The sequence below is a fragment of the Ambystoma mexicanum genome, chromosome 9 (genome assembly GCF_040938575.1).
Source record: "Ambystoma mexicanum isolate Mex_15411 chromosome 9, UKY_AmexF1_1, whole genome shotgun sequence".
Classification (NCBI taxonomy): Eukaryota; Metazoa; Chordata; class Amphibia; order Caudata; family Ambystomatidae; genus Ambystoma; species Ambystoma mexicanum.
The window spans coordinates 1,047,592,298-1,047,618,820 of NC_090931.1; the positions used below are offsets into that span (position 1 = coordinate 1,047,592,298).

The 26,523-nt window shown below is 43.8% G+C and overlaps 1 protein-coding gene across 4 annotated transcripts in view; it reads left to right on the top strand.

The window, feature by feature from the left end:
- DPP4 (dipeptidyl peptidase 4) overlaps window positions 1-26,523 on the top strand; it is a 992,858-nt gene that overhangs the window by 194,086 nt on the left and 772,249 nt on the right. For 2 of the 4 annotated variants that reach the window (XM_069616324.1, XM_069616326.1), the window contains exon 4: window positions 25,000-25,043. The exons of the other annotated variants lie outside the window; for them this stretch is intronic. In XM_069616324.1, the coding sequence (XP_069472425.1) occupies window positions 25,000-25,043 (44 nt within the window). The remainder of the gene's footprint in view (window positions 1-24,999; window positions 25,044-26,523) is intronic. 4 annotated transcript variants of the gene reach the window in all.

The following is a 26,523-nucleotide window of genomic DNA, read 5'->3' on the forward strand; positions in this document are numbered from 1 at the left end:
GGCAGAGGGGATGAGAATCTACAAGGAATTAAAGACCACTAAAAAAGAATATTAAGTAGGAGACAGGGTCTACTTGTACAATTTTCAGAGGAGCCAGAATAAGGAGCGGAAATTACTTCCCTCATGGCACGGCCACTTTGAAATTGTAGATAAAATTTCACCTGTCTCCTATAAGATCTGCATTCCTAAAGTAGAATAGAAGGTAGAGAAATGGGTGCACACCAATCAGTTGAAGTGCTGTCATCCCAGCCAGATCTTTTGACTGATTGAAGAACCCACTGAGGGTAGAGCCCAGGAATCCTCCAAGGAGTAAAGGTAAGGAATTGGAACCTACATGAAGAAAGTCATACATTAACATGGAGTAGAGCAATTATTCATATTTTGTAAATAATTCTGGAAATGAAAAAGGAGCAAATGTATGTGAGATACATGTATGTAAAAAAAATCTAAAGTGTGCTTGCTATATGTACATTATATGTATCTATTCTGCTGTTTTGTTGCCTATTTTAACGTCCCTACCTGGGAAAATGGTATCCTGTAAAATACTTAATCTCTCTTTTCATCTTGGCAGATCTGTTAACTCCTTGCCTCTACAGGCCGGAGGAGAGCCGCCAGAACGGGAGAGGCCCAGGACCCACAATGTAAGAGAAAAAGCAAAATCTGAAGAGAGTGGGTGCGAACCAGTGCACTGTTCCATCAGGACCGGGAATAGAGCAGACCCACTCAGAAGGCGAGTCCTGGAATGAACCCAGGAGCAGGCACGCTCTAAAAGAATCCCTGGGACAAACCCAGGCCATCACAATGTGATCACCCCATTCTCTCCTAGCTCTTCTCTCTCAATAAAGTTATCACAGATCTAGGAGGGGGGACTTGTGGGGTGAAATAGCCCTAAAATGCCATAACTACTGCCGGAGTCAGTGGGGGGACCTGGCGCTCAGTAAAAGGCCTGCGCTGGAGTATGTGCAAAATGAGGCCCTTTCCCAAACACGAAGGAGTACATTTAGGCATCTAAGCCTGGGGATGCCTGAAAATGTTCCTTGCCACACATGAGGGGAAGACCTCATGGTACTTTTGAAAAAGGTCTGGAAAGGCTGAGACCATTTTGGCAAAAATGGCGACATCCAGCTTGTAAATATGTGTGCAGGTTTGCACTGTAGAATGCAGTTTGGTAATTTCACCAAGATCTGTGCCTTCATAAGCCATTGTCCTTTTCAATTAAAGACATGCTCCTCAAATGTATGCAAAACTTTCAACAAAAGAGTTTGGTTCTGGTCATGTTGGGAGCCTGAACTGGGTTAAAAAGCTGCAGTCAAATGATGGCCTTTCTGCACGGCTGGAACTTCCAAAGACACTTCAATTTTGCCTTAAGTAACACATTGTAAAACAAGATGTGCATCAAAGTCTTGAAAGGTATAATTATGTTGCCCACTTGTAACCTTGGTATGCAGAGAACAGCGTTGCAGTGATATTTTAATAATTAATTGAGTGCATTTCCATAGTTTATGTCAAATTAACATGCAAGCTAAAGAGGCCATTTTAGCTGAAGAAAGGAAGGGGAATTAATTGCCGGTAAGTTTCAATTCCTGGCTGGGAATTCCCCCACAAGTCAATCATTTTGAAACTGGATTCCAAAGCTGTGTTGCCATGGGAATGAGCTGAGGAATTCTCTGGGACCCCCAAGTTATATGACCAAAAGCACTCAGCCCGTCATAAACAAAGCAATTAGACTTGGAAGCTGTAGTCTAACCTAAACAAAAGGGTCCCTCTTGACGTCACAGCTAAAAACCAGATCTCACACCCATTGCACACAATCGGAGATATGCTATTTTAGGGATAACTTGGGAAGTATTAATCGTACATTATTCATGTTCGGATAAAAGCTTTCAATAAGCTGCTTCTGGTGGATCCAACATGATTTTGGTGACACCAACCTATCAAAAGTTATAAGAAAAAAATGAATTGTGTTCTCTGCATAAATATGACAATCATAAAAATTTGAGAAAAGGTGTAACAGGTGATCGGTATTCTGCATATTCTGTGCCAGAATTTCCAGTAATATAGTTTAGGCATAAACCGGGAAAAATTGTGATGCTGCCATAGAATAACCTTCAAACTTCTAGTTCGGATCATTTGATTCACAAAAAATGCAGTGCCTGAATATGCTGGCATATGTGCGTAAACTGATGAGAAAGGATATTTATTCAAATGTGAGATTTCCAGGTAGAGAAGCTAGATCCAACCTCCTGCTTCTGTCATATGATTGATGGGGTATCCTTCCCTGGCTGCTCCAATTACTCCCCCATTCTCTGGACCCAACGGCTTGTAGAGGGGGAGGGAACCCTTGAGCACTGCATTATCAGTTGTGCGAGCAAGATGACACATCACTGATGTAAATGTTATTATAAATAGGTTACTCCTCCTCAACTGAAGATTCTCTCTACAAAATCTGAGGTGTGAAACTGACCAAAAATCAGGAGCTATTTTTGCAGAAATTGAGCCTAGTCTGGGATTGAAGCAGGGAGCTGGAGTAGCTGATTTGGAGGACACAGAGCGGTTTTGACTGATCCCTTGATGGTCCCTTCAGTGAAGCCCTGGTCCCCCTTGATGACCATTAAGCCCTTTGCTATTGTAGATATAGACCTCCCCAGCCTAGATGAAACAAGTCCCATATTCTTAAGCACTACCTTAGGGACTCCCAATGGAGAAAAAAAAGCGATTCTATCTGTTCGTGAAATTCAGTCATTTTTCTATTGAGCAGTATTTTATTTGTCTGTGCACTGTGGTAACTCTCCCATTGACAAATCCTTTGTTCACCTGTGCATTTAAGTCATTCTCCTTTGGAACAAAATCATCCCTTGTTTTCCTGTTGATTATAGTCGTGTTCCATCTGAAAGTCCTTTGTTTGTCTGCATAGTTAAATTATTTTCCTGTGGTAGAGTCCATTGTATGTCCATGTTTTTTCACTATTTCCTATTTAAGAATTTCCAGTGTTGGTGTATATCCCTAGCATATTTGGTGTATTAAATCAATTAATTCCCACATTACTTCACGTAATAGGGAAAGGTGGCATTCAAAACCACCTCTCCCTGTCCTGTGTCTTGCGAGTCATTATAAATATAAATTGTTCCTCAAAAAGTCATATTAGTGAGAGCTGAAAAAACAATTCTTCCATGTGTTAAAGTGTGTGTTTAAAAAACAAATTCCCATTTGCATCTTTCCTATTAAACCCAGGATGTGTTCCCACTATGAGTAATCCCTTTGCTCAAAGCATACCTTTGTGTTACCCCTGTCATTTTCACTGTTAACCGTGGTTAATAGGTGTCTTTCTCATTCTTGAAAGTGTGTGTGTCATTTTCAGACCCAGCCAAATTCATGTGATTTCCATTTTCATTTTTCCAAAAATGTAGTTTCATCCTTTAAAAATCGTTTTTCCTGGAGTATTCCCCTTCCTCTATGATATTCTGGGTGCGGATTTGGATTTGCACTTCCTTCGTTTTTCATTGCTCAGAGCTTGCCAGCCCTTCACAGCCCCAGAAGAAACTAGAGTGATTTGCCTTTTAATTTTTCTAAAAATGTCTTTTAACCTTTGGAAATATGTTGTTCTTAGCGTATATCTCTTCCCCTACCATAACCTGATCACGGATTTTGAATTGCATTCCCTTTCTTTTTTGATTTTCTTTCTCATGTGCTGCCAGTGTTCCAATCGAATTTCTTATGTGTGGTAGCTAGTCTGTTGTGAAGCTATCTTTGTCGTTCTAGTGTAAGCAGCCCGAAGTACCCATGTGTGCTGTCCCATAATGTAATGTTAAATCATTGAAAGCCCATTTTCCATTGTTGCAGCGGGGGTGCTTAACCTTCCTGACATCATTTGAGTGAAATGAGTTGGCATTGCTTTTCATAACACAAAAGCGGTGTGGAATCACAGTATCTCTTAACCTGGCTGCTTCTTAGAAGTCTGTGCATTTTTGTTGCCACCACATTGGTGGCTGCTGTCCTCTTTTTGTTCTGATTGGATATTAAAATAATAAATAAATCATTCATTGACAACACACCGGCCTGGTTCCTGCTCTATTGGGAAAAGGGGTGCTTCTGGAAGTTGGGTGCGGGACGGGTTGGAGGCCTCCTCAAAAATAATTATGTGTAATAATAAAAAGTGTTTTATTGTGCGTCACCTTCATTTGCAAGGGGAGAGTTCCTGACTTGCTGGTGCTGCATAATATATTGTGAGATGGGGGCTTTTTTTGCTTGTGAAGCGGTCTCTCTGCCTTGTAAGAATATTGGCTCTAATTTCAGTGTTTTCACTGAAGTCTTTGTTTATATCCCCACACTAGCTTTCATCTGCGTTGAGGTACCTACTGAATGTGCTTTAGCTGCGGAGATGTCTTGTGTTCCCCGCTTTTCACACTGATCACTTTTATTTCCAGATCATTGTCCACTTGACTTGGTTGTGTTACCTCCTTGGGTGTTTTTTGCTTGATCTTCTGGGCTTTCTGCCCTTCTTTAGAATTTCGTAGTGTACTTGATCTCACAAACTGAGCTGTTGTTATTGTCTCTATTTATGTTGACAATATGGACTTGGAACTACAAATGTTTTCTATTTATTAATTTGTTATCAATATTATCTCTTTTTAGTTTTGGCTCTTGTTTGTGCGTTGGCAGTGCCTACCAAACAAAATATTGCTGTATGATGAGACTGATATATTTTTAAAGACATACAGTACTTTTGCTTAACGTACCTCATTGCAAAGATTTCACAGACGGTGTCCCCCATCCACAAGACACCATGTGATACCTCAATGAAACTATCTGAGACATAGAACAGCTGGTGGGGAATATACAGGGTTGTGAACTGTGCCCCTCTTTGGCTGCTGACAGAGGAGAGGCAGGGGAGTAAGGTCTCCTCATACAGCCGCTGCCCTGCCTGCCCACCTGGCCTTTATGTCTGTAGCACGAGTGCAGAGGAGCTGTGCATCACAGTGGAAGTGTAACAACACTCCCAGCCTCCTCCACTGCTGGCATGGGGCGGAGGGCTGTTCATGGTCTAACGGTGGTCACTCCACCTGCTGGACTTTCAATCACTGAAAGTGAGGACACGAAGGCATGAGGTAAAGGGAGAAAGGGGCATGGCACACACCTCTCCCTGCCCCATCAGCTTAGCAGTGGTGTTTTATGAGAGGGGGCGTCTTCCTTATCTGCCTCCTCTTCAGTCCCTTTGTGTACCCTCTGAAAAAGCAGAGTAGTGCAAGCAGCTGACGGAGGAAATGTCTGGGAGAATGAGTGTGGTTGCTTTACTCCCCTTCAGTGGCTGCCTTGAATTGGAGGACATATGTGTTGTGAGGAGCCGGGCGACGGACAAACAGGCATGTGATGTGAGTACTTGTCATATGGTTTGAGTTACTGGCATTTAATGATACGTGTTTTTATATAACTTTTTTATGTAGCACTTTTATCTTAGGCGCTTTACATGGGACATATTTACATACATTAGTATTAGCATTCTGCCTTCCATGGCAAAAACTGAAAAGGTGTGTGAAACAATAGCTGGTATATGTTAGCAATACCTGGCATGGGACTAAGGTGAGAGCACCTGGCGCATTACACCGTTACCTGGCTAACAGGTTGAGTGCTGGATGTATGATGTGGTAACTGATGTGGATGCCTTCAGATGTCATGACAAGATCCTCTCTTGGTGGAAGGCCTTGGCAGATGATGGCAAACACTTGAATATGGTGGACATACGTGTGCATTTTATTGAAATACTTGATAAAAAGCCCACGATATTAGTGAGTGGACATATGACGGCGATACATGATATATGACAGCAGGTTTTGTGAACTCTGTGGTTACACTGATTTATGAGGCAAGAGCCAATTGCTCCAACTTGGAGTTTTTTATATGCGGTGACCTGAACATCTTTTTTTTCGACAGTGCTTTAAAACTGATTGAAGCAAGTACTCAGAGGCCTTCACTGGAGATCGGAACTGGCTGATCGAACCATCGTTCTAGTAAATGGTCACATCGCTGATGAACGCCCGCCCAGAATAACATGGAAAAGGGGACGTGACATCAAAATTCTAGATGACTTTGCCTCAGAACTCCTCTTCTATGATTTACCAAACCTGGTTGTACGGGACACAGACCGAAGTGACCATAACATTATAGTGGCAACCGCAGACAATTGGCCTTCTAAGGGTGGTTGGGGGCAAGATGACGACTTGGATCTGGAACCAGGCAGAGCTAGGATGAAGGTCAAGCCCCATTTGAGGACCAGACCTGTATCCACAGCGATCAACAACCTCACACATAAAGCCTTAGCCCCTTTTAAAGCCTATGAGGCCCTACATTTATCATCTAACAAAATGGGATTTCATATACCACAAAAATACGACATAAAGGTGGCAAATAGGAAGAAGGCCCTAAACAAAAAACTAAGTGAAAATTCACTAAAATCAATGGATGAAACTTCAGAGAGTACCAGACGCCTCAAACAAGCGTTTAAGAACTGGCTTAAAAGCCCCAAACAGCTGATGTTCCAGCGGGACGCTGAAGGGATGCTATGTGTTATGTCATCTAAAAACACGGCTGCGATGTGGATTGTTATGAACCATCTTCTGGCCCCTCAACATGCCCTAACTCTCAATCCAATACCGGCGGAACTCTGGAAGTCCCACTTTGAGAATATATGTTCTGGCTCGAAAATCATCAGCGGGAAGTAGCTTCAGGCCACATAGGTCCATGGTGTTTCCCCACAACTTACTCAGAGATATATAAACAGATACTCAGGGCCAGCAATTCTAGAGCTGCAGGCCATGATAGCATGACAAATCTGCACCTGAAGGAAGATCCGGAAAAATGGGCTGCAAAATTCTATCAGTGGTTTGCCCAAATTAAAAGAGAAAAGTTAATTCCGACTTCCTGGACATTTTCTACAACAGTCCCGATCTACAAAAGGGCGATCCGGCGTATTATAGGCCCATCGCCCTTTTCGACATCAGTGGCAAAAACTTTGGGTCCCTTTTACTGAAAGCCCTTATCAACTGCACATATGAGATGTTGCACTAAAACCCTTGGCAAACAGGATTCATCAGGGGTACTGGGACCTCGGTGAACCTCTTCCTACTAAATATCTTTATGTCGAAGGTGAAGGCGAAGAATGGGTACATGGCATCCATTGATTTGGCCCAGACCCTCGACACAATAGACCGTCAGCGTCTCTGGTTCAAATTGAAAGCCTGGGGCTATCCAACAGATATACAAGAAGCCCTTAAAGCACTTCACTCTAAAACCTCCCTAAGGGTGAGATTGGATCGTAAGGGCCATAAGAGTGAAGCAATTCCAACCTTTAACGGAGTGAAGCAAGGATGCCCATTGGCTCTGGCTATCTTGAATCTTTTTATCTCTGATGTGGAGACAGCATCTGAACAGATCAGATGGTTTCCACCGACCCTGGCGGGGGTTCAGATCGGACGTTGTGAAGTTTCCTGGCCTTGCACGGAGTTAGCAAGGACACCTGCCTCCCCGTTGGGTCTTGGTGCCTGGACAATTACCACCACAGACCTCCATGACCCACCGGGGAAAGAGGGTTAGGGTCCGCTGGATTGGATAGGTAGGGGAATTTAGGGTAACCGGGTTGAGCGTTAGGGAGTGGTGTTGGATGGGTTGGGGTTTATGGGAAAGGCTTGTCTTCTGGCTCCCTCCTGGGTGCCTGTAGTCCTCTGTCTCCGCCCACACACCCTTACATACACTTGGCTTCCCACCTAGTACTGGTCCTTAGGTAACATTAACTTTCTACTTGGTTCATTAGAAAGGCATTAACATATACCCTTCAACAGTCCCTATTGCATTGAATACTTTAGAGTTACATCACTCAAACATATGCCCCAAAACCGAATAGAGACATTAGTTCACAATGGTTGTTAAAGAGGCACAACCACACATTTAATACAAACAAGATTGGAGAATTTAGCTTTGTATTATGCTGCAGTAGTGGTAGATCCTGTTATAGGCTTTGGTCTTCAGTTCTTAGTGAAACGACAAATGCCGCTACAAGAAAGCAAAAGCACGTGTGAGTTTGCATCACCACATAATGTTCCTGTTGCACTTCCTGAACTCACTACATGCGGATGCAGGCTAATAACAGTGCCAGTTCCACGACACACACACACTCTCCATGTGTTGCAGTGGTGGGCTCTATGCCCCAAAACCCCTCAATAGTCGTCACACAACAATGAGCATCTCAGTGCTCCAAGCACGCTTGATTGTACTGCTTTGATGACTGCTCGAACGAAGAGCGTTTGTTCTCAAGTGCCCCGAACGCAATCTCCCTTCCCAAGATGACCGGGTTCTAAACTGCGGCTAGAATGCTTATTAAACAACTTATCTGTTGGGTTGCGCTGGGCCTTCAGGATTAGCAGGCGGGGAATGGCCCCGCGGTTCGCAGCCTGCAGGAGCCATCAGATACACGTCTTGTCACTCCGGTGTCCATGAGCACAAGCGGGGAACTTCAGGTGCAGTGCGCGCATGCGCGGAAGCATGGGCATCGTCCTGAGCATTGCACGCATGCGCGGAAGCTTGCACGGCATCCTGGTGATTCCCAGAGGCTCGTGGCCACGTGAGCCTCCTGGGAAATATAGTTCTTTGATCCCTTTTTCTCCCAAGAGGGCTCTATATCCAGATCTAGTCTTCCCCCTGCACATAATGCAAAGCAAGGTTCTCTAATTTAAGTTTTTCCTCCTTTTCTGATACCCATACACATGTGAAACTTGGCATTGCACGACATGATGCTTAACACTTGAGCCAATTAGCTGTGAGACACTGACAGACGTCTCCTCTATTTGGATGACCTAATCTTGCTCGACCAAACACAGATGGGCCTCCGAAGACAGCTCGATGCGCTGAGCTCCTATGAGGAGGTGAATGGCCTCAAAGTGAATGTAAAAACATCCAGTATCTTAAAATTTGGACGAAGAAAAAACAAAAAAGCCAGCGCTTCAAAAGCTTGGTTTATGAAAGGCGAAAAAATACTGGAAGTCGTTCTATTCTGACATACTTCGGGCTATGTTTAAATCACAGTCCAGCTGACATCTAAAGGGAACTTGTCTTGCGGTGCAAGAAAAGGAACCTGGAATGTCAAGCCTGTATAATCATGAAGCGGTAGTGTAGATTTTCTTTGATCCTGGTTCTTCAATTCTTCTGCCTAAAAGTGACTCCAATATTTACATACAGCGCTGAAGCCTAATTCTTTCTACCGGCTGCCGTGTGGGGTAATCTTGAGGATTTATTCTGGAGAAAGGTCCTGGGTTTACAGAACAGCGTGCCAATTCACGTTATTAGAGTGGAACTGACGTTAACCTCCCTCTATTCGATCACTGTATGGAAAACCCTCTCACCGTTCAGAAAATGTGGTGCACCGGGGTTGGTGGGTGGCCTTGCGGATATTGGGGCAGCCATGGTTAAGCCCTCAGAGACCCTCTTGAATGCCTGGAGCCACTTGTATAAAGACATCCCGGGTGACCTGGGTGAATCGTCCGAGTGCTGCAGTCAAATCCAGCACAAGTTAAGAGGAAACTTTATGACTTAGACTGGATCAACACAGTGGACAAAAGAATGAACTCAAAGCTATATGGGAACAACTTCAAAGACACTAGAGCAAGGGGATCTTTACCTCCTTTTATTGTTAAGTTTCCTTGCAGCCTAACACAGGCTAACTTTCTAAGGGTAAGGATGAATCTCTACCCAACTAAGGAAGTCATGAAGGTTCAAAAGCCTGCCGCTCTAAGAGACTTTAAATGTAGACTATGTGACTCTAACAGAGAAACACTGAGGCACCGCACCTTACCCTTTTTTGTCCAGGGGTCCAAGAGCTCCGCCTTAAATGGTTGGGAAAGATGTTCTGTACATTTTCAACTGTATCCGCTGATGATTGGTGGGGGAGGTTAATGTCAAGCTCACAAGCTTCACTGACCTTAGCCTTGCTGTCTTTTTTGAAAGACGTCTTTGAACTCTTGGACACCACATAGGTGTGTATCGAAGGTCGGGGATTGTACTGTTGAACGGGAAATTATATTGTGCCTCCTATACTGTATGAATATATGTATATTGGCCTACGCCAAGCTGCTTATAAGCCACTTGCGAGAAAATCCGCGTTGCAAGGTCTTGACCTTAGATCAGTGTAAGCCGCCATTTTAATTCTATCTGCCATTTTAGATTCTCCCACTAAAGTCACCCTGTGTTCTAAGATGGTGGACAATGTCACTTTGAATGCAACATGGCCGTCTTGACCTCTGTGTGTAAACTGATGTATAACTTGCCTGCAGGCTACATGTTGGGCTCATGAACTGAGACCTTGTCCTTCGCTGACCTGTGTGTAGAGGATTACTTGAGCCAACAAAGCTAATCCATGAGCATATGTTAAACACAATGTATTCAAATACTGAAATGTGAACGCTTGCTTGACTACATTGTATAAAACTGTTTAGAAGGCTTAACATGAAATCCTAAAATATACTGTTCCCAGTAAGGCTTGTTAGTGAATACATTAAAGGTAAACCCTAAGTGCACAGATGTACGAACTCTGCATGAACCCTAGATCCAAAATGCATTAACTAATATTAACTGGGAAATGGGTTGGACATCATGTTTTCGAAGGTATATAAAGTGCGACTATTCTAATGTACAGTCGCACTCACTGAGCATACCGAACCACGCTGGAGTTTGCTGTGTTGTACGGAGGTCCGATAGCTATCTGTTGCCTTGTCCTTTGAAACTGTTCAGTATAAAATACAGATCTTTGTATGTTCCTTTGTAACACGTGTTCGGTGTATTTCCTTTTGGGGTACTCAGCTTCGATATCTTCTTTTTGTTTTCACAGTTGGCACCCGAATAGGGACTCTCAAGATTGATGCCGGATTGTCGAAGGTTGACACACGGTATCGGACCGGGATCAGACGGTGTAAACGGGGCCCCCTTTTTTTTTTTAAAGAGACGTGACACCTCAACGGCGCTGCACGACCCGATCCCTAGACGATTAGCTTGTGGTCCGAGACGGCATCTTGACGAGGGTCCGCTTATCGAGGCGGCCAGATTTGCTGAAATCACCAAACACGAGGTAAGATTAGTTAGAAAAGAATCTTTGTAATCTGAACGGACCTCCTTAGGATTGATCAAGTGAGTCGTGAAACAGTTCCAAAGTTTCCGATTCTTAAGTATCCTGATAATTTGTTTTGCCGCATTGTATCTGCAAATACAATTATTGACCAGGTAACACCAATATTTTGATATGCATGGGAAATTGTCTACCTGCTTCAGGGCGTTATTCCGCAGCGATAGGCAATCTTTGGAATTTAGCTGTCCGGCACCGCAGGAGGGGTCGCCTGCTTGTACTATGTACTGTAATCATGGCATTGGTAGTATAGTGTTTAGTGATATTTGGCAAAGACAAACCAGACATGTTTCTGAACTTCAGTGGCCAATCAATGGTAGTTTGGACATCCCTCGCATTGAATATTTAGAATCCATTTTTATTAAAGAAAAAGGCTAGACCTGCAGCATTCGATGTTTTACAGAGTTGGAAGAAAGAAGCTTTGTCACAGCTTAAGAGTAGAGAAAAACATGCGCGCCATCATAAAACGAACGCCGAAAAAGCGTTGTTATATGACCAAGATAAACAGTTTGAATCGACTAGGAATATGTATAGGGCTTTCTCACTTGGTATTCAGAAAATCTATCCTTCTAAAGACTTTCATGTTTCTGATGAATTTATTGACAAATTGTTAAATGAACGAAGGCCTGGTGCCTCTGCGCCAGCTCCGTATGTTCCTCTTCCTGTCGCTTTACCTCTTCCTGCTGTTATTCATGCTCTTCCTGCTGTTGTTCCTGTTGTTCCTGCTCCTCCTAATGTTCCTCTTCCTCCAGTCGTTGATCCTCCACCTGTTCCTCCACCTCGTCCTATTGCAGCAGTAATAGTACCTCCATTGAATTTACTTGCTCTCCCTCTTCCAAGTGGTCCTGCACCGTTTGTAGTCGATCAGGGTGCGGGGTCAAGGGTTGTCACTCGCAATACTGTACCTCCCGAAAAGAAACATGATTGGATTTCATGGGCTAAGCATTGTATGGAGAGAGACGATCAAGCTAATGTTTTTGCCACACTTTCTAATATGGATAATTTTCCTGAGAAAAATGTTTTTATTGAAGGATTAGGGATTCATTTATGTGTAATGTGGGGCAAATTAAATAATGCAGCTCGCCCACAAGGGTTGAGGGATCTGAAAACTTTTCAAGAGACACTGTGGAGAAAGTACATGAGTATGTCGAGAGGATATTTGAGTATAGAAAGGAGTTGAAAAGGTTACAGAATGAGGATGAGGATAGTATGTATGTACAGAAACGGTTCCTTCCTTGTCGTAAATCGATGCCCAAAGAAACACAAATTTGTACGAAAGATGCGATTAGATGGATTTCAGACATATCGATAATTCCTGATGAAAGTGATACAGGTAATGGTAGAGTACCTGCAGTATGATTGTGTGAAAAGAAAGATTTGTTGTCCCACAGAATTATTGAGTATTTATATAAGAGAGCTTTTTCACTTGACACTTCTTCGGCTGCTTTAGCACTCAACTTGGTTCTGTTGCTTAGTAAGCGTTCGGAGTTGCCCACTTCTCAGTTGCCTATGAGAGAGGTTCCTCCGACATTTGTTCCTAAGGTTGAGATTGCGGCCGATGCTGCAGCGGGTACGGTTGCTGTGAACATTCCTGCACATTATGTATCGCAGTTTGTTCACGTCCCGTTCTCAAGACAGGTAGTGAACACCATTAGACAATCTATTCATGACATTAGGAAAAATCCGACAGGATTCTATAAAGTAATGCAGTCTGTCTTTCAATCCTCGGTATTCACCTGGGGTGATATTGATCTGTTATTTCCTGTACTCCTGCCCGTAGATTTGTGGAAACAAGTTAGGACTATAGACGACGTACCAGGGTTGGGAGATATATGGGCTAACATAATTAGACTCGGTGGAGAAAGGCTAGCTAGCGAGAAACCGCCTCAGGTGATACTAACTTTACCTGATAGAATCATTGCGAAATTGAAAACAATAATTCCCAAAAAGATAATTATTTGGGACAAGCTTACGGCCTCTGTCCAAGGGAAGTCTGAGGGTGCTACCGAGTTCTTTAATCGGTTCAAACAGGTATTCTCGGATTTCAGTGGACAAGACTTAGGCACAGAGTATGGTAAAAGATTATTTGTAGACAAAATTGTTGCCCGACATCCAGTCGCAAATTATGTCTTCTGAGAGCGCTTGGCAGGCGAAGTCTCAATCAGAAGTACTGCACATGGCTCAGTACTATGAGAATCGTGTCAATAATGAAAAGGAAAGAGTCAAAAAGAGAACAGGTGATTTAAAGACTAAAGTATTATTACAGCAAATTGTTAGAGGCCCTTAAGGGGGTAGTTCGCAGATTAGAGGTCAGTATGTTCCACAAAGGAAATATGCCCTTGGGACCTGTAAACATTAACCAGTGTGCCTATTGTAGGCAAGAAGGTCATTGGCGTGCACAATGCCCAGTCCTTTGACAAAGGTCAAATAATGCATTCAGAAACATGGGTAGACGATCCAGAGGTTGCCCGGGTGTAGGGGGCCCTGGTAGAGGTCAGTTTGCACAGGATCCACAGCAACCTTTTTCGCAGGATAATCAGGCACTAAGTGTGGATAGTAGAAACATTTTTGATCATCCTTCTGCTGCTTACCTCTCTGAAGAACTTCCTTTTGACGATATTCTGTTTCGCTAGGATTGCCGAAGCAGGGTTTGGAACCAACGCCTATTCCCGTTAATCAGAAAGGTCCCTACGTTGAAATGTTAGTGGGAAATAGGAAACATCTATTCTTGATAGATACAGGGGCACAGAAGTGTTCCATTGATCATTCTCGGGTTCCAAACATTCCACTGTCAGGGCAAACCAATGTTTCTGTAGGGTTTTCTGGCACACCAATCGTTTGTCCAGTTTCTTCACCGGTACCTATTTCTTTGGGTCCCTTTACGGACCATTGTCCATTCCTTTTGACGTCGAATTGTGGAGATAATTTGCTGGGGTTGAATCTGTTGAAAGAATTAAATGCAGTAATTCATTGTTCTTCTGACGGAGTGCGTTTGATGATTTCACCACAGCAACTTTCTGTCTCTCAATTCTTGACTAGACTTTTGCCACCAGAATTTAGTTATGTACCAGAGAGTATGTGCAATTGACGACAATGATGTTGGTGTTTTACAGATCGAGCCTGTTAAAATAGTCTTGAAACATGGAGTAAAGCTGTCACGTATTCCACAATATAAGATTTCAGTTGAGGGTGAACAAGCTTTGAAATGCATTGTTTCCGATTTTGTGCAGCGAGGGCAGATTGAGGAAATTACAGGTAGTCTGTGCAATAGTCCAATTTTGCCCATGTACAAAAAAGGCGATAATGCAATTCCATTTAGTTTCATAATTGATCTACGTGCCATCAATAAGGTCGTCACTCCACAATTTCCAATTGTGCCTGATGTGACGACAATATTAACTATGATTCCGGCTTCAGCAGCTTACTTTAGTGTTGTGGATCTGAAGAATGCTTTCTTTAGTATTCCTATACACAAGGACAGTAGATACTTGTTCGCGTTCACCTTAGGGGGACGCTCGTTCACCTTTACCCGTGCACCACAAGGTTACACGGAAAGTCCTAGCATCTACAGTAGGGCTTTGAAAGAACAGCTTGATACTCTTGAATTGCCCTCTACTTGTACATCGCTTCAGTATGTTGATGACTTGCTTTTAGCTGCAGACTCTGAGAGTGCTTGTAAGGAGGGCACTGTGTTATTGCTTATTCATCTGGCTAAACATGGTCACAAAGCTTTGCTTAAAAAGTTTCAATATTGTTGTCAGGAGGTCGTCTATTTAGGCTATCTCCTGTCAAAGGAGGGAAGAAGATTGACACCTGAACGTATAAAACACATTTCTGGCATGTCTGTCCCAAATGCGCAGAAAGAAGTTAGAGCCTTGATATGAATGGCTTCTTACTGTAGGTTGTGGATCCCAAACTTCTCACTAGTGATTAAGCCTATGTTGGCTTTGACGAAGAAGAGCATTTCTCCACCATTGCCGTGGAACACGGAACACCAGCAATCATTTGATTTGCTCAAGACTCCATTGTGCTCAGCACCGGTTTTGGGCACACCAAACTATGAGAAGGCCTTTGTGTTGTTTGTGCATGAATGTGATGGTTGTGCTTTGGCTGTATTAACACAGGAACATGGAGGGAAGAATAGGCCTTGCAGTTACTTTTCTTCCACCCTTCATCCTGTAGCATGCACTTTGCCAAGATGTTTGTGATCTGTCGCTGCTGCTGCGTCTGTAAAACAGAGTGAGGGAATGGTCCTAGGCCATGATCTAACCCTGATGGTGCCTCACTCTGTGGATGTTCTATTAAACAGAACTCAAGCACAACACCTCACTTCTGCACGGTTGACGAGATATGAATTGATCTTGTTTGCTCCCCACATACAAATCAAGAGGTGTGGTGTTCTTAATATGGCCGAACTCTTACCTTTCTCGCAAGGTACTGCTTGCAGTGACGAAGAGTCACATGACTGTCTGTATACTACCGAACAAGAGACAAAGGGTAGAATTGATTTAAAAGACATTCCTTTGAACAATCCACAAGGGGAGCTGTTTTGTGATGGCTCCTGCTTCAAACTCCCAGATGGTACATCCACAGCTGCTTATGCAATCACTACATTGAGCACGGTTGTGGAAACCAAGAGAACCACGCATAACTCCGTGCAGGCCGCAGAGATTATAGCATTGACCCGAGCTGGTGAACTTTCCCAAGGGCTTACAGTAAACATATATACTGATAGTCAGTATGCCTTTGAGGTGGTTCACAACTTTGGGAGACTTGGTCAGAGAGAAGGTTCTTAAATTCACATGGTACAAAGATCCAGCATGACTCCCTAATAGTGCAACTGCTCTCAGCACTTGGGCTCCCTACTCAGTTAGCTGTCGTGAAATGTGCAGCACATCGAAAGATTATAGATGATATAGGAAAGGGGAATTCTTTCGCTAATCAGATAGCTAAACAGACTGCCACCAATCTCTTTACGGTTATGTATGTTTCAAGGGAGACTGTAAATGTCTATGCAATGGATGAGGGTGTTGAATCCGTAAGGGATATCCAAGCCGATGCCACATTAGAAGAATCCAAGAGGTGGGCTCAAGGCTTGGGACAACTTGATGATGATGGGTGCTGGGTGGACATAGTTGAAGGGAAATGGCTACTTCCTGACGCATACGTGATGATGATGGTCGTCATGGCTCATGGCCCTACACATATATGTGCCCAGAAGGTTACAAAAATGTTAGAGAAAGTTTGGGCGAATGACAAAATCTCTTAAATAGCTCAGAGCTATGTTCAAGATTGCATGATCTGTTTACAGCACAATGTGGGCAAGGGAACATCAACTCCGAGGGGCGGTTTTGGGCCACCTTCTGTCCCCTTTGAGGTAATCCACTTTGATTTTATTGAAATGGAACGGTGTAATAATTTGAAATATGTGTTAGTTGTCATCTGTGCTTTCAGAAAATGGGTCGAGTCTTTCCCTGTCAAAGGCGCTACAGCCATGACTACTGCGAAAAACCATGTTAAAAGAATATTATCCCAGGTTCGGGCTGCCAAGAGTCTTCTGGTCGGACAATGGTCCACATTTTATCGCTGCTGTAATCCTGCAGATGTGTGCGGCATTGCAGATCGACAAACGGTTCCATTCGGCCAGACATGCTCAAAATGCCGGACTAGTAGAAAGATACAATGGTATCATCAAGAACAAGCTCACTAAGACGTGTGCCGGCACCAAACTAAAATGGCCAGACGCCTTACCGATCGTGTTACTAGCCATGTGTACAACCCCTCAAACTAAGACTGGGCTCTCTACATTTGAGGTGGTAATGGGGAGACCTGCCAATATCTGGAACCTTCCTAAATGTCGATGTTTAAGGGATGTTGAAAATGTACTTCTTTCAGATTATTGTAGCCAGTTGACTAAAAACTTGTATCTGATTTATCACCAGGTGCGAGAGGCTTTACCTGTGCGATACGAGGGCTCGGGCCACAGTATTCGGTCTGGAGACTGGGTGTTGACCAAGGCATTTGAGCACTCTTCTTGCCTTGCACTCCGGTGGCGGGGCCCGTTCCAGGTCCTGCTGGTCACACAGACTGCGGTGCGTGTCGCAGGCAGAAAACATTGGATCCACGTGACGCATGTCAAGAGACTTCCTCACCCAGTGCCATACAATACAGAAGAAACAGAACCCCTCACCGATACTGCAACCAACGATCCCGAAGCAGTAAACAGCCACGAGAGTGCATCAGAGTCTTTCTCTGAGCCCGAGAGGCCTGGGGAACCAGTTATTTTGTCTCCACACTCTCCAAAAGTTTTGTTTCCAGAAACTGTTGTTCCGGATTTTGCATCTTCACTTGCTCTTGATACATCACTTCCAATGGGAAGTGACGACACATTGTTCTCGGATCAATCCGTACTGGGGACAACAAGGTACAATTTGCATCCAAGAAAATAGACTTACGGCACAGTTCGGCTGTGCATTCGAAGGAGAAAGGAAATTCATCAAGAGCTTGCTTTTTGCCCAAGTAATTGTTTGAGAAAAGGGGATTCTGTTGGCTAGGGTTGTGGAAGGACTAAGAAGTCATGCGGCGGGAGGTCGCCAGCAAATAACATTGGGGTTTTTCATTTGAAGATGGTAATGCCTGCAACCGCTACTGCTAGTACAGGACTGATAAAAGATTGTGTGACCAGCAGTGAGAATGGACACATTGTTTGGGCCCCGAAAACGTACTGCTGTTTTTTTATAATGATAATTGGTTTTATAATAGTCACTGTCTTAGGCTTCTGGCACCTCGAGGAAGTACATCCATTTTGTTACCAACTGAAAATGTACCCACTGTTTCTACTCCCTTCGTGCATTTGCATACTCTGTCTCCCAGGGACTCCCAGCATAGACAAAGATATTACAACAATACATTGTTACTTATCATGAATGCTACACATGCCATTTTTAATAGGTCCAACTGTTGGGTCTGCTCGCATTTACCGCAACATGGGGATAAGGGGCTAGGTTGGTATATTCATCCTTTACATTTGACAACTGCTTGTTATGCTTCTCTTAGAGCACTATTCTTTGGCCTTTGGAACGATAGCATCTCAGGGAACTTTGATGTACTAATTTTTAATTTTGAGAAACGTGTTCTTACGCCTTTGGGATGCTCGCTTTTCGCAAATAGGAGCAAGCTCAATGTTGCTTCTATTAGGACTTCTGATAGACTGTGTCATCCTTTTCAATCTTTGATTTCTTTTAAGATGGCTCCTATAGGCAATAAGGATGTCATGCCTCCATCGTACACTGTTAACCATAGCCCCGATTCAGTTTCTTTCTGCATAAAGAGGAATGGTTCTCAGTCAATGGGAGATTTTAAAGCTTGTATCAACGTTGCGAATTTGACTGGGGAAGACGGACCTTTGTATGTAGGCGAACCTGTCTACTTTGTTTGTGGTAATGTAGCATTGCCATGGCTACCCAGGGTTTGGCAGGGAACTTGTTATTTAGGGATCTTGTTACCTGGGGTATTCATAGCCAGTACTATAGAGATTTTCAAAGGCTCCTCCACGATGGGATGAGAATGGTGACACTCCAGCACAGGTTCTGTGGGACGTAGCGAAATCCCTTGTGCCATTTTGGAGACAAATAGCAAACTCTGAAGACATCAGGAGAACCATCAACTGGACCACGGACATACTCTATAATATGACATTAGAACAGAAAGCAATAAGATTAGTAGCACTTCCGAACCGGATGGCATTAGATGTCATTCTGGCGGAACGTGGTGGAGTGTGTAAATTAGTGGGGTCAGCTTGCTGTGTTTTCGAGCCAGATTCCTCCCCAACTATCTTCAAGGCAATACAGAATCTGCACGTCCTAAGTTCAGAAGTGCATGTTATCGAGGGAAATTGGGATCTTAGTGGTTGGTTCTGAGACTTCTTACGATCTTGGGGTTGGAAGGTGCTTTCGGTCTTGCTGATCATTTTGGGAATTCTGTTTTTTCTTTGTTGTTGTATACAGTGTTTACCTATTATATTTTCGATGCTAGGGGGATGTTGTGCACAAGCGATAGGTACAATAGGACACCAGGTATACGCCCCAGATAAGAGTCCCAAACAGTATGTGCTGGAAGAGATTTTGATAGCCGATCTAATGGCAATAGATATTTCTGACAGTGATTCAGGGTGTATGGATGTTGAGACGTGGAGTTGTTCGTAAAATGACCAGAAGTAGTTAGCACTTGGCATAGGCCAAAAGGAGGGTTTGTCGAATGGGAAATTATATCGTGCCTCCTATACTGTATGAATATATGTATATTGGCCTACGCCAAGCTGCTTATAAGCCACTTGCGAGGAAATCTGCGTTGCAAGGTCTTGACCTTAGATCAGTGTAAGCCGCCATTTTAGATCTATCCTCCGTTTAGATTCTCCCTGTAAAGTCACCCTGTGTTCTAAGATGGTGGACAATGTCACTTCGAATGCAACTTGGCCGTCTTGACATCTGTGTGTAAACGAATGTATAACTTGCCTGAAGGCTATATGTTGGGGTCATGAACTGAGACCTTGTCTTTCGCTTACCTGTGTGTAGATGATTACTTGAGCAAACAAAGCTAATCCATGAGCATATGTTAAACACAATGTATTCAAATACTAAAATGTGAACGCTTGCTTGACTACATTGTATAAAACATATTTAGAAGGCTTAACACGAAATCCTAAGATATACTGTTGCCAGTAAGGCTTGTTAATAAATACATTAAAGGTAAACCCTAAGTGCATAGATGTATGAACTCGGCACGAACCCTAGATCCGTAATGCATTAACTAATATTAACTGGGAAATTGGTTGGACATCATGTTTTCGAAGGTATATAAAGTGCGACTATTCTAATGTACAGTCGGACTCACGGAGCATACCGAACCATGCTGGAGTTCGCTGTGTTGTACTGAGGGCCGATAGCTATCTGTTGCCTTGTCCTTTGAAACTGTTCAGTATAAAATAAAGATCTTTGTATGTTCCTTTGTAACCCATGTTCGGTGTATTTCCTTTTGGGGCACTCAGCCTCGATATCTTCTTTTTGTTTTCACAGTACGCCTAGCGCCCACTTATGGAATTTGACTATTTTGATCTTCTATTCCAGGGGGATCAATGCACTAAAGCAGTGATTTCTCTAGTAGTGCTTTGGATTCTGCCCAGGTCTTTCCTGTCAGGAAACTGGGAAGTACCCCTGGCAATCCTTGTGGTTACCCTCTCTGGGTGTTTTAACTTTTGATTTTATTCTTTAGTGTTGTTTTACCGCCCCTCTCAACTTTAAATGTACATTTTGTTATCTTTTCTTTTTCTGTTGTGTGAAGATTTCTATTACTTTTATTTGTACTTTTTGAAAGAGCTGTAAGGTTTTTTGTTTAAAACCAACTGCTAATAAAAAAAGAAATATATATATATATATATATATATATATATATATATATATATATGCACTTTGCACTTTAACGGTAACTCTTGCACTAAGCACTTTATTCTGTCCACGTATACAGCCATTATTGATCTGCATTTTCCTGTTTTTTAATATTCCATTTATGTATTATGAACTACCTGAGTGTATATATATATTGTGAGACTATTGACCATGAGATTTTTTGCATTTTAGCAAATGTTTGAACCTAGCGCTCTTCTTTTCAATTAGTGGGACTAATTCTTGAGACGGAATGACTCTGCTCAGTATGCCAACCCTAACGGCATAGGTTTTCTTTAATGGCCCATCACAAGGGGTTTTCATTTCATAGCGACATTTGCCACCAGCTGAGGTTTTATCCTCTGTATGTTCGTATTTTACACGTACTGTACACGTTAAGTCTTCCGTCTCTTCCCTTTTTTTAGTTCCCACTTTAATTGAATACTGTGGCTGTGCAGGCTACTTGCCAGTTTGATATTGGTGACTGCTGACTGTTAATATACAGTGTACTTTATTCTATTTATTTGATGGTACATTAATGCACATGCTGTTATTTGCACATTCCAATATGGCCGCCTAGTGAATTATTCATTGTATTAACGTGTGTCTAGGTCCTCTCTATGCACTGTTACCATAGAGTTCGAGCGATGCTTAAATGTGAGTCCTTCTTCTATGTTCTCCCTACTTACGTGATCAAGCGGTCGGCGGACCGCGAAATGTGTCGTTGTGCTCTTCAGGTCCTCCTCTCTGATGCACTTTTGATGAAATAAAGGACATTTGGTGCTAACTGGTTTTGCCGTCTGAGCCCTTCATTTCGCTGACGACTGGATTTTCCTGATTCAGCTGCTTTGTGGAGTGCAATCCATTGGTTTTGCCCTGCTATGGTCTGAGCTTTTCGTTTGGAAATATATATATATATATATATATATACCATCAGATGTCATTCCCGATCATAGCATGGCAATACCTAGCAAATGATGGTTGAGTCTGGGCATGCAATGGCAATAGCTGACAAATGGTGCAGTAATCAGGGGAAACGATGCAAACTCTGACAAATGGGGCAATTTTCTTGTTGCCCTTTACAAAGGCCAAAACTTCTGGTCTTCTCAATGTTTTTGTTAAGGGCCATGTTATAAAAAGAAGCTGCAACATATTTAATAAACGTAAAAGAAGCATTTAAATAACCAGGCAATGGGAGTGATTGATGTACTGGCCTGTACATTTCACCAAATGGTGTGTGAGTCAGAGTCACAAGACGTTTGAGGAAAGGAGTCTGAGAAGGGAAGGCAGAGTCATGCCAGTGCCACTTGAAGTACACCACTTGGCCCTTGCAGTCTTGGAGTCTAAGGCTCAGTTCATAAACATGTTTATGGTTTAAGTAAAGTCTTGACTCTGGTGCCTGATTGAAGCCTACGAGTGACATGGAGCCACCAAGACAAGAAGATGCCGTCAAAGACTAGGGGCTTGATTGCAAACACTGGAAAACATGCAGTATGTGTAAATACTGCACGTTTTATCAGTCTGACAAATTCCTAATGTCAATGCTGAGATTCTTCAGTCCAGCCTGCTTTTGTGTGGCGGCACTAGGTGCCATGGTCACGGGATTGTGTCAGCAATTACCTGATTCCCTTTGATCGTGATCTTTGTGTGCTCTGGGGCAATGTGAAGGCAATCCAATAGTGTCCTATTGTGTGCCACGCCATGTCCTCATTTTATCTCAAGCAGGTATTAGGCAAGCAAAGAGTTTGGCAGCGGAAGTCATCACAGCCTTCTAGATGTTATTTAAAACATGAAATTGGGTGTGGGGCCAGGGATGGAATTAGGCCAGAACAAGACAGAGCTGCGCGTGGGCAAAAATGGTCTTGCTGCAGGTCGTTCGGTGTAAACCTGTGGCCCAAAACCCCCACCATCCAAGTTGAGTAGCTCTCTGAACTTGACTACAAGTGTTGTGCGTTTGGTGTCTCAATGAGACTCCATGCTTGTAGCGATATGTGACTTCAGAAACTGCATCTGAAAGTTGTCCTTTGCTCACCAGGACAGCTCAAACTCCAACAACGGTCCATAGCTGCACATATGCCTCATGCTTTGCACACATTTTACTGTCATGGTGACTATTCTGCCAGTTGAAATGCTCACCGTGTGTGTATTGAACGCACAGCTAGGAACCCACTTTTGAATTATTATTAGACATGTTTGGTAAATTGGTAGTCATCTTATGTTCCCAAAATGCACTTTGTTTTATGCAAAGCAGCCAACATCTCATAACCAGGATACACACGTTCGTCACACCTAGGTGCGCCCTTCAGTCCCACCCACACCACTGACAATCCACCTCCTGCCCCCTGGTGGGGGCACTGTTAATTTCAGGTTTGCTACTTTAGCCTTTTGCAACTCTTCACCGTGCTGCCAAAAAAAAGCGGCTGTAGATTTTGTGACAGAGCACCGCTTGCCAATATGGGCAATGTGAGTTTAGGTCATTAGCAAAAGTGTCCTGCAGGCGTGCCTTTCCTATATGGTTATGCACAGTAAGCGTCCGCTATGTTCAAGTTCCTGTTCTGATATCATAACCGTGGAATCGCACACAGGCTTGCCGATATATGTGCAGTTCCTTTCACTGAAAAATACCGATATGGTGAAACTAAAATCTTTGCTGCGATCATCGCAAAAGCCCACTATAAAGGCTAGTCTTTATAAACATGGCAAAGTTGCATACATTAAGACCCGCGTGTGCATTTGGAACTGTTTAGTAACAGGTTAGTAAGCGGTAAGACACACCCCGGTCCTATCTTGTAGGTGTACACACTTGCTCAGAAGTGTGCCAACCGTGTCGTTGGTTTCAAATTGCACTCCACTTAGGCGCTGCTCCCTTGTAGCTGCCCCTGTGTTATGCTTGCAACCACCCCAGACTTTCTTAACGCGTGTGGCTGGCCTGGCACACTCTCATCGTTTCTTGTACTTGTTACTGTTAGGTCACCCATAGCTCCTTTGTAACAGAAAATGTTTGCTTTTTGGGATGCCAGCCAGTGTTCCCTGAACTAATCCCAAGCACATGCTCTTTCGCCCTCGGGCTCATCACACATGTCCGTTCCAGGCGTACGCTGCTTTCCTGCTTGCTCTAATGTCTGCAGTCCGATGGAAAGAGCGTGTTTTATGTACAGCCCTGTGTTTGTTTGCTAACCTCTGTGCACCCCTTAAGGTTGATCAGGGGCTGTTACTGGCGGGAAACAAGGTTCGTCCTTTCGAATTGAAATCCGACCAGATGATGTTTCCTGTGGCTGTGCGCTTTCAGAAGCTCTGTGCCCCCCCCGCCCCCACCCTCCGTCGTCCTCTCTCTCCCTCTCTCTCTCACACACACACACTTTCTCTCTCGCCCTATGCCTCTCAATGTTTCTCTCTCCCTTTCTTCCTCCCTCCCTCCTCCATCTCCCCTGCCACACTGTTTCTGTGCATCTCTCTTGTGTCGTCTTTCACACTAAGCGTTTCTCAATGCCCCCTTACTTCCCTCTTGCTCTCCCCCCCTTTGTCTGGCACTCCCCCTTTATCACTCGTTCTTTTCTCGCTCCCAATATCTTCTCCTTCTTTCTCTCTCGTTTACTTTTTCCCCCCCACCATATCTTCTCCCCTCTCTTCCTAGGTGTGTTCCCTTGTTTGCTCCCATTCCACCTCCCCCTCCATTTCTTTCCATCTTTGCTGTTTCTTTCTCTCGTGTTTCACTTTTTTGTTGTCCCACCCACTACTTCTCCTCTTGTGCTCTCTGTCTCGCTCTCTCTTTCTCCCCTGTTTTCACTTTTTGTTATCGCCCACCCCGTATCCCCCCCACCCCTCTCTCTGCTGAGGTTACACTCTTGCGTTCACTGTGCAGCCCCAGGGTGCAGGAATGTGCTTTTCTTGCTGTTACCGGCTGAATGCAATGCGTCTCATTCGTGTCCGGAACACGACCATTGACTGGCTCTCGCACGCTTGCAAAAGCCGCTCATTTCCCTCACAGTCTCGGGGTGATGTACCCCGCGTCGCCGCTCTTTCCTTAGCGGTGGTGATAAACAGTTTCCACTGATGTCATAGGCAAATATGCATAGTCAGCACTATGCATGCATTCTCTGCAAATACATGCATCTGTGTACATTGTATGTGCCCCAGACCTGGGTCAGGAACGTGTCATCATTGCGCGTGATTAGGACATCCTGAGGAGATAAGGAACTCGTGACCACTCTCCGGCTATGCCCTTCCTCATTAGTGGCCGGTGCGTCTTCTCCTCAGGTCCCGAGCCGGGCAGCGTCTCCTACTTAATGTTTAACTTTTTGGGGATTAAAGTTTGAAGAGCGGTTTTCTTGTACTGTAATCGCGCGCGCTGGTGGCCGCTTCCTGATTCCCGTTTCTTTCTTCTCCCCACCGACTCAGGGAGCGCGCACTCCAGGCACGCCCGGATCCGGAGCAGCATGAAGGTCAGTGCTTCTCTGCGCTTTTCACATTATGGCATACTGCGCCCTTTTAAACCTGCAGCACCGCCCTGCCAGTGGACTCATGTTAGCGTTACCACTTCAACACAGGAGTTACACGAAGAGACCACAGCCCATTCAGTCAATATTTTGCTAACGGTGTCACATGCTTTTCAGACCTGAAAGTACTCCGTGCCCTGGGAACTTATGTCTCTACGTTTGTGTGTGTTAATTCATGTGCCCATGCTTGTGATTAATAACTTATTTTTTTCCCAGCCTCGCGTGGTTATTCTCGAGCCCAATCATTATTTTAAATGTTATTTCCGATCAAATAAATGCTTAATTGATATATATACATTGTCGTCGCTGCACAAATTACAGCCACGAAGCGATGTGATGGTTCTCATTTTAATAACGCGTGTCGATGTGTAAGGGGCATTTGTATTTGTATATTTGTATTTGTATTTTATTGTATTCTATACAGCGCTTTTGACCAAAGCGCTTTACAGAGAACAATTTGCAATACGTACAATAAGTAAATTGAAGTTCAGAGACAACCAGTAACGGTACAATATGCAGAGAACACATTCTCACATGTTCGCGTGTTCTTCTAGCCACGTTGAACCCCTTTAGTGTGAATGGGGCTGGTCACAAGGGCTCGCATGGAATATCACACAGGTGTAGAGTCTAGCAAGGGTCACTCCGACCTTTTGTGAAATAGCTACCGAGAAGGGAAGGAGGGATTTCAAACTGATTAATGTTGAGCAGAATGTGGCTTGCAAAGAAAGGACACCACAGCTGCAAACGGGGCAGAATGCCAGTGACATCTGACTCGGATACATCAGGTCAGGTCATGTACATACAGTCCCAAGAACGCACGCTCGAGAACACCCACTGTACAGCTGGAACGCGGAAGTGCACAGGGATGGCGATGAGTGTGCATTCTGCAGGGGGTCAGAACAAATGGTGGTAAGGAGATCTGGACATTGTGAACACGTGCATCCGTATACCATCGACTGTTAGGCGAGATTGTATGCAGTACCCTTTGGGTGCACAACAATAACCTTGACCTCCTGGCACTAGGGACCCAACCTTTGGAATAAGTCTGAGCTACAGAGGTTGGTAGTGTGGCTGAGCATGCTAGGCTTATCTCAAGAGGGGTCAATGTGAGCAGTATTGTTGTGACACAGAGTTTCACAGTAGCAGTTATTCAAATAAACACACTCAAGGTTTCTTGATAACACAATTATTAATTTATGTCACAGTCAGTTGTATAAGCCTTCTTTAGAAGGGAGCAATATATATATATATATATATATATAAAACACATAATACACTTCAAAACACACTCTGTTTCTCTAAATCAGATGATACCCATTGGGGATGGCACACGAACACTTCCTACACCCTCAGGTGACTTAAATAACTGGAGTACCGTGGACATTGATATATCACTGGTACATTTAGAGCAATATCGAGTTTGATG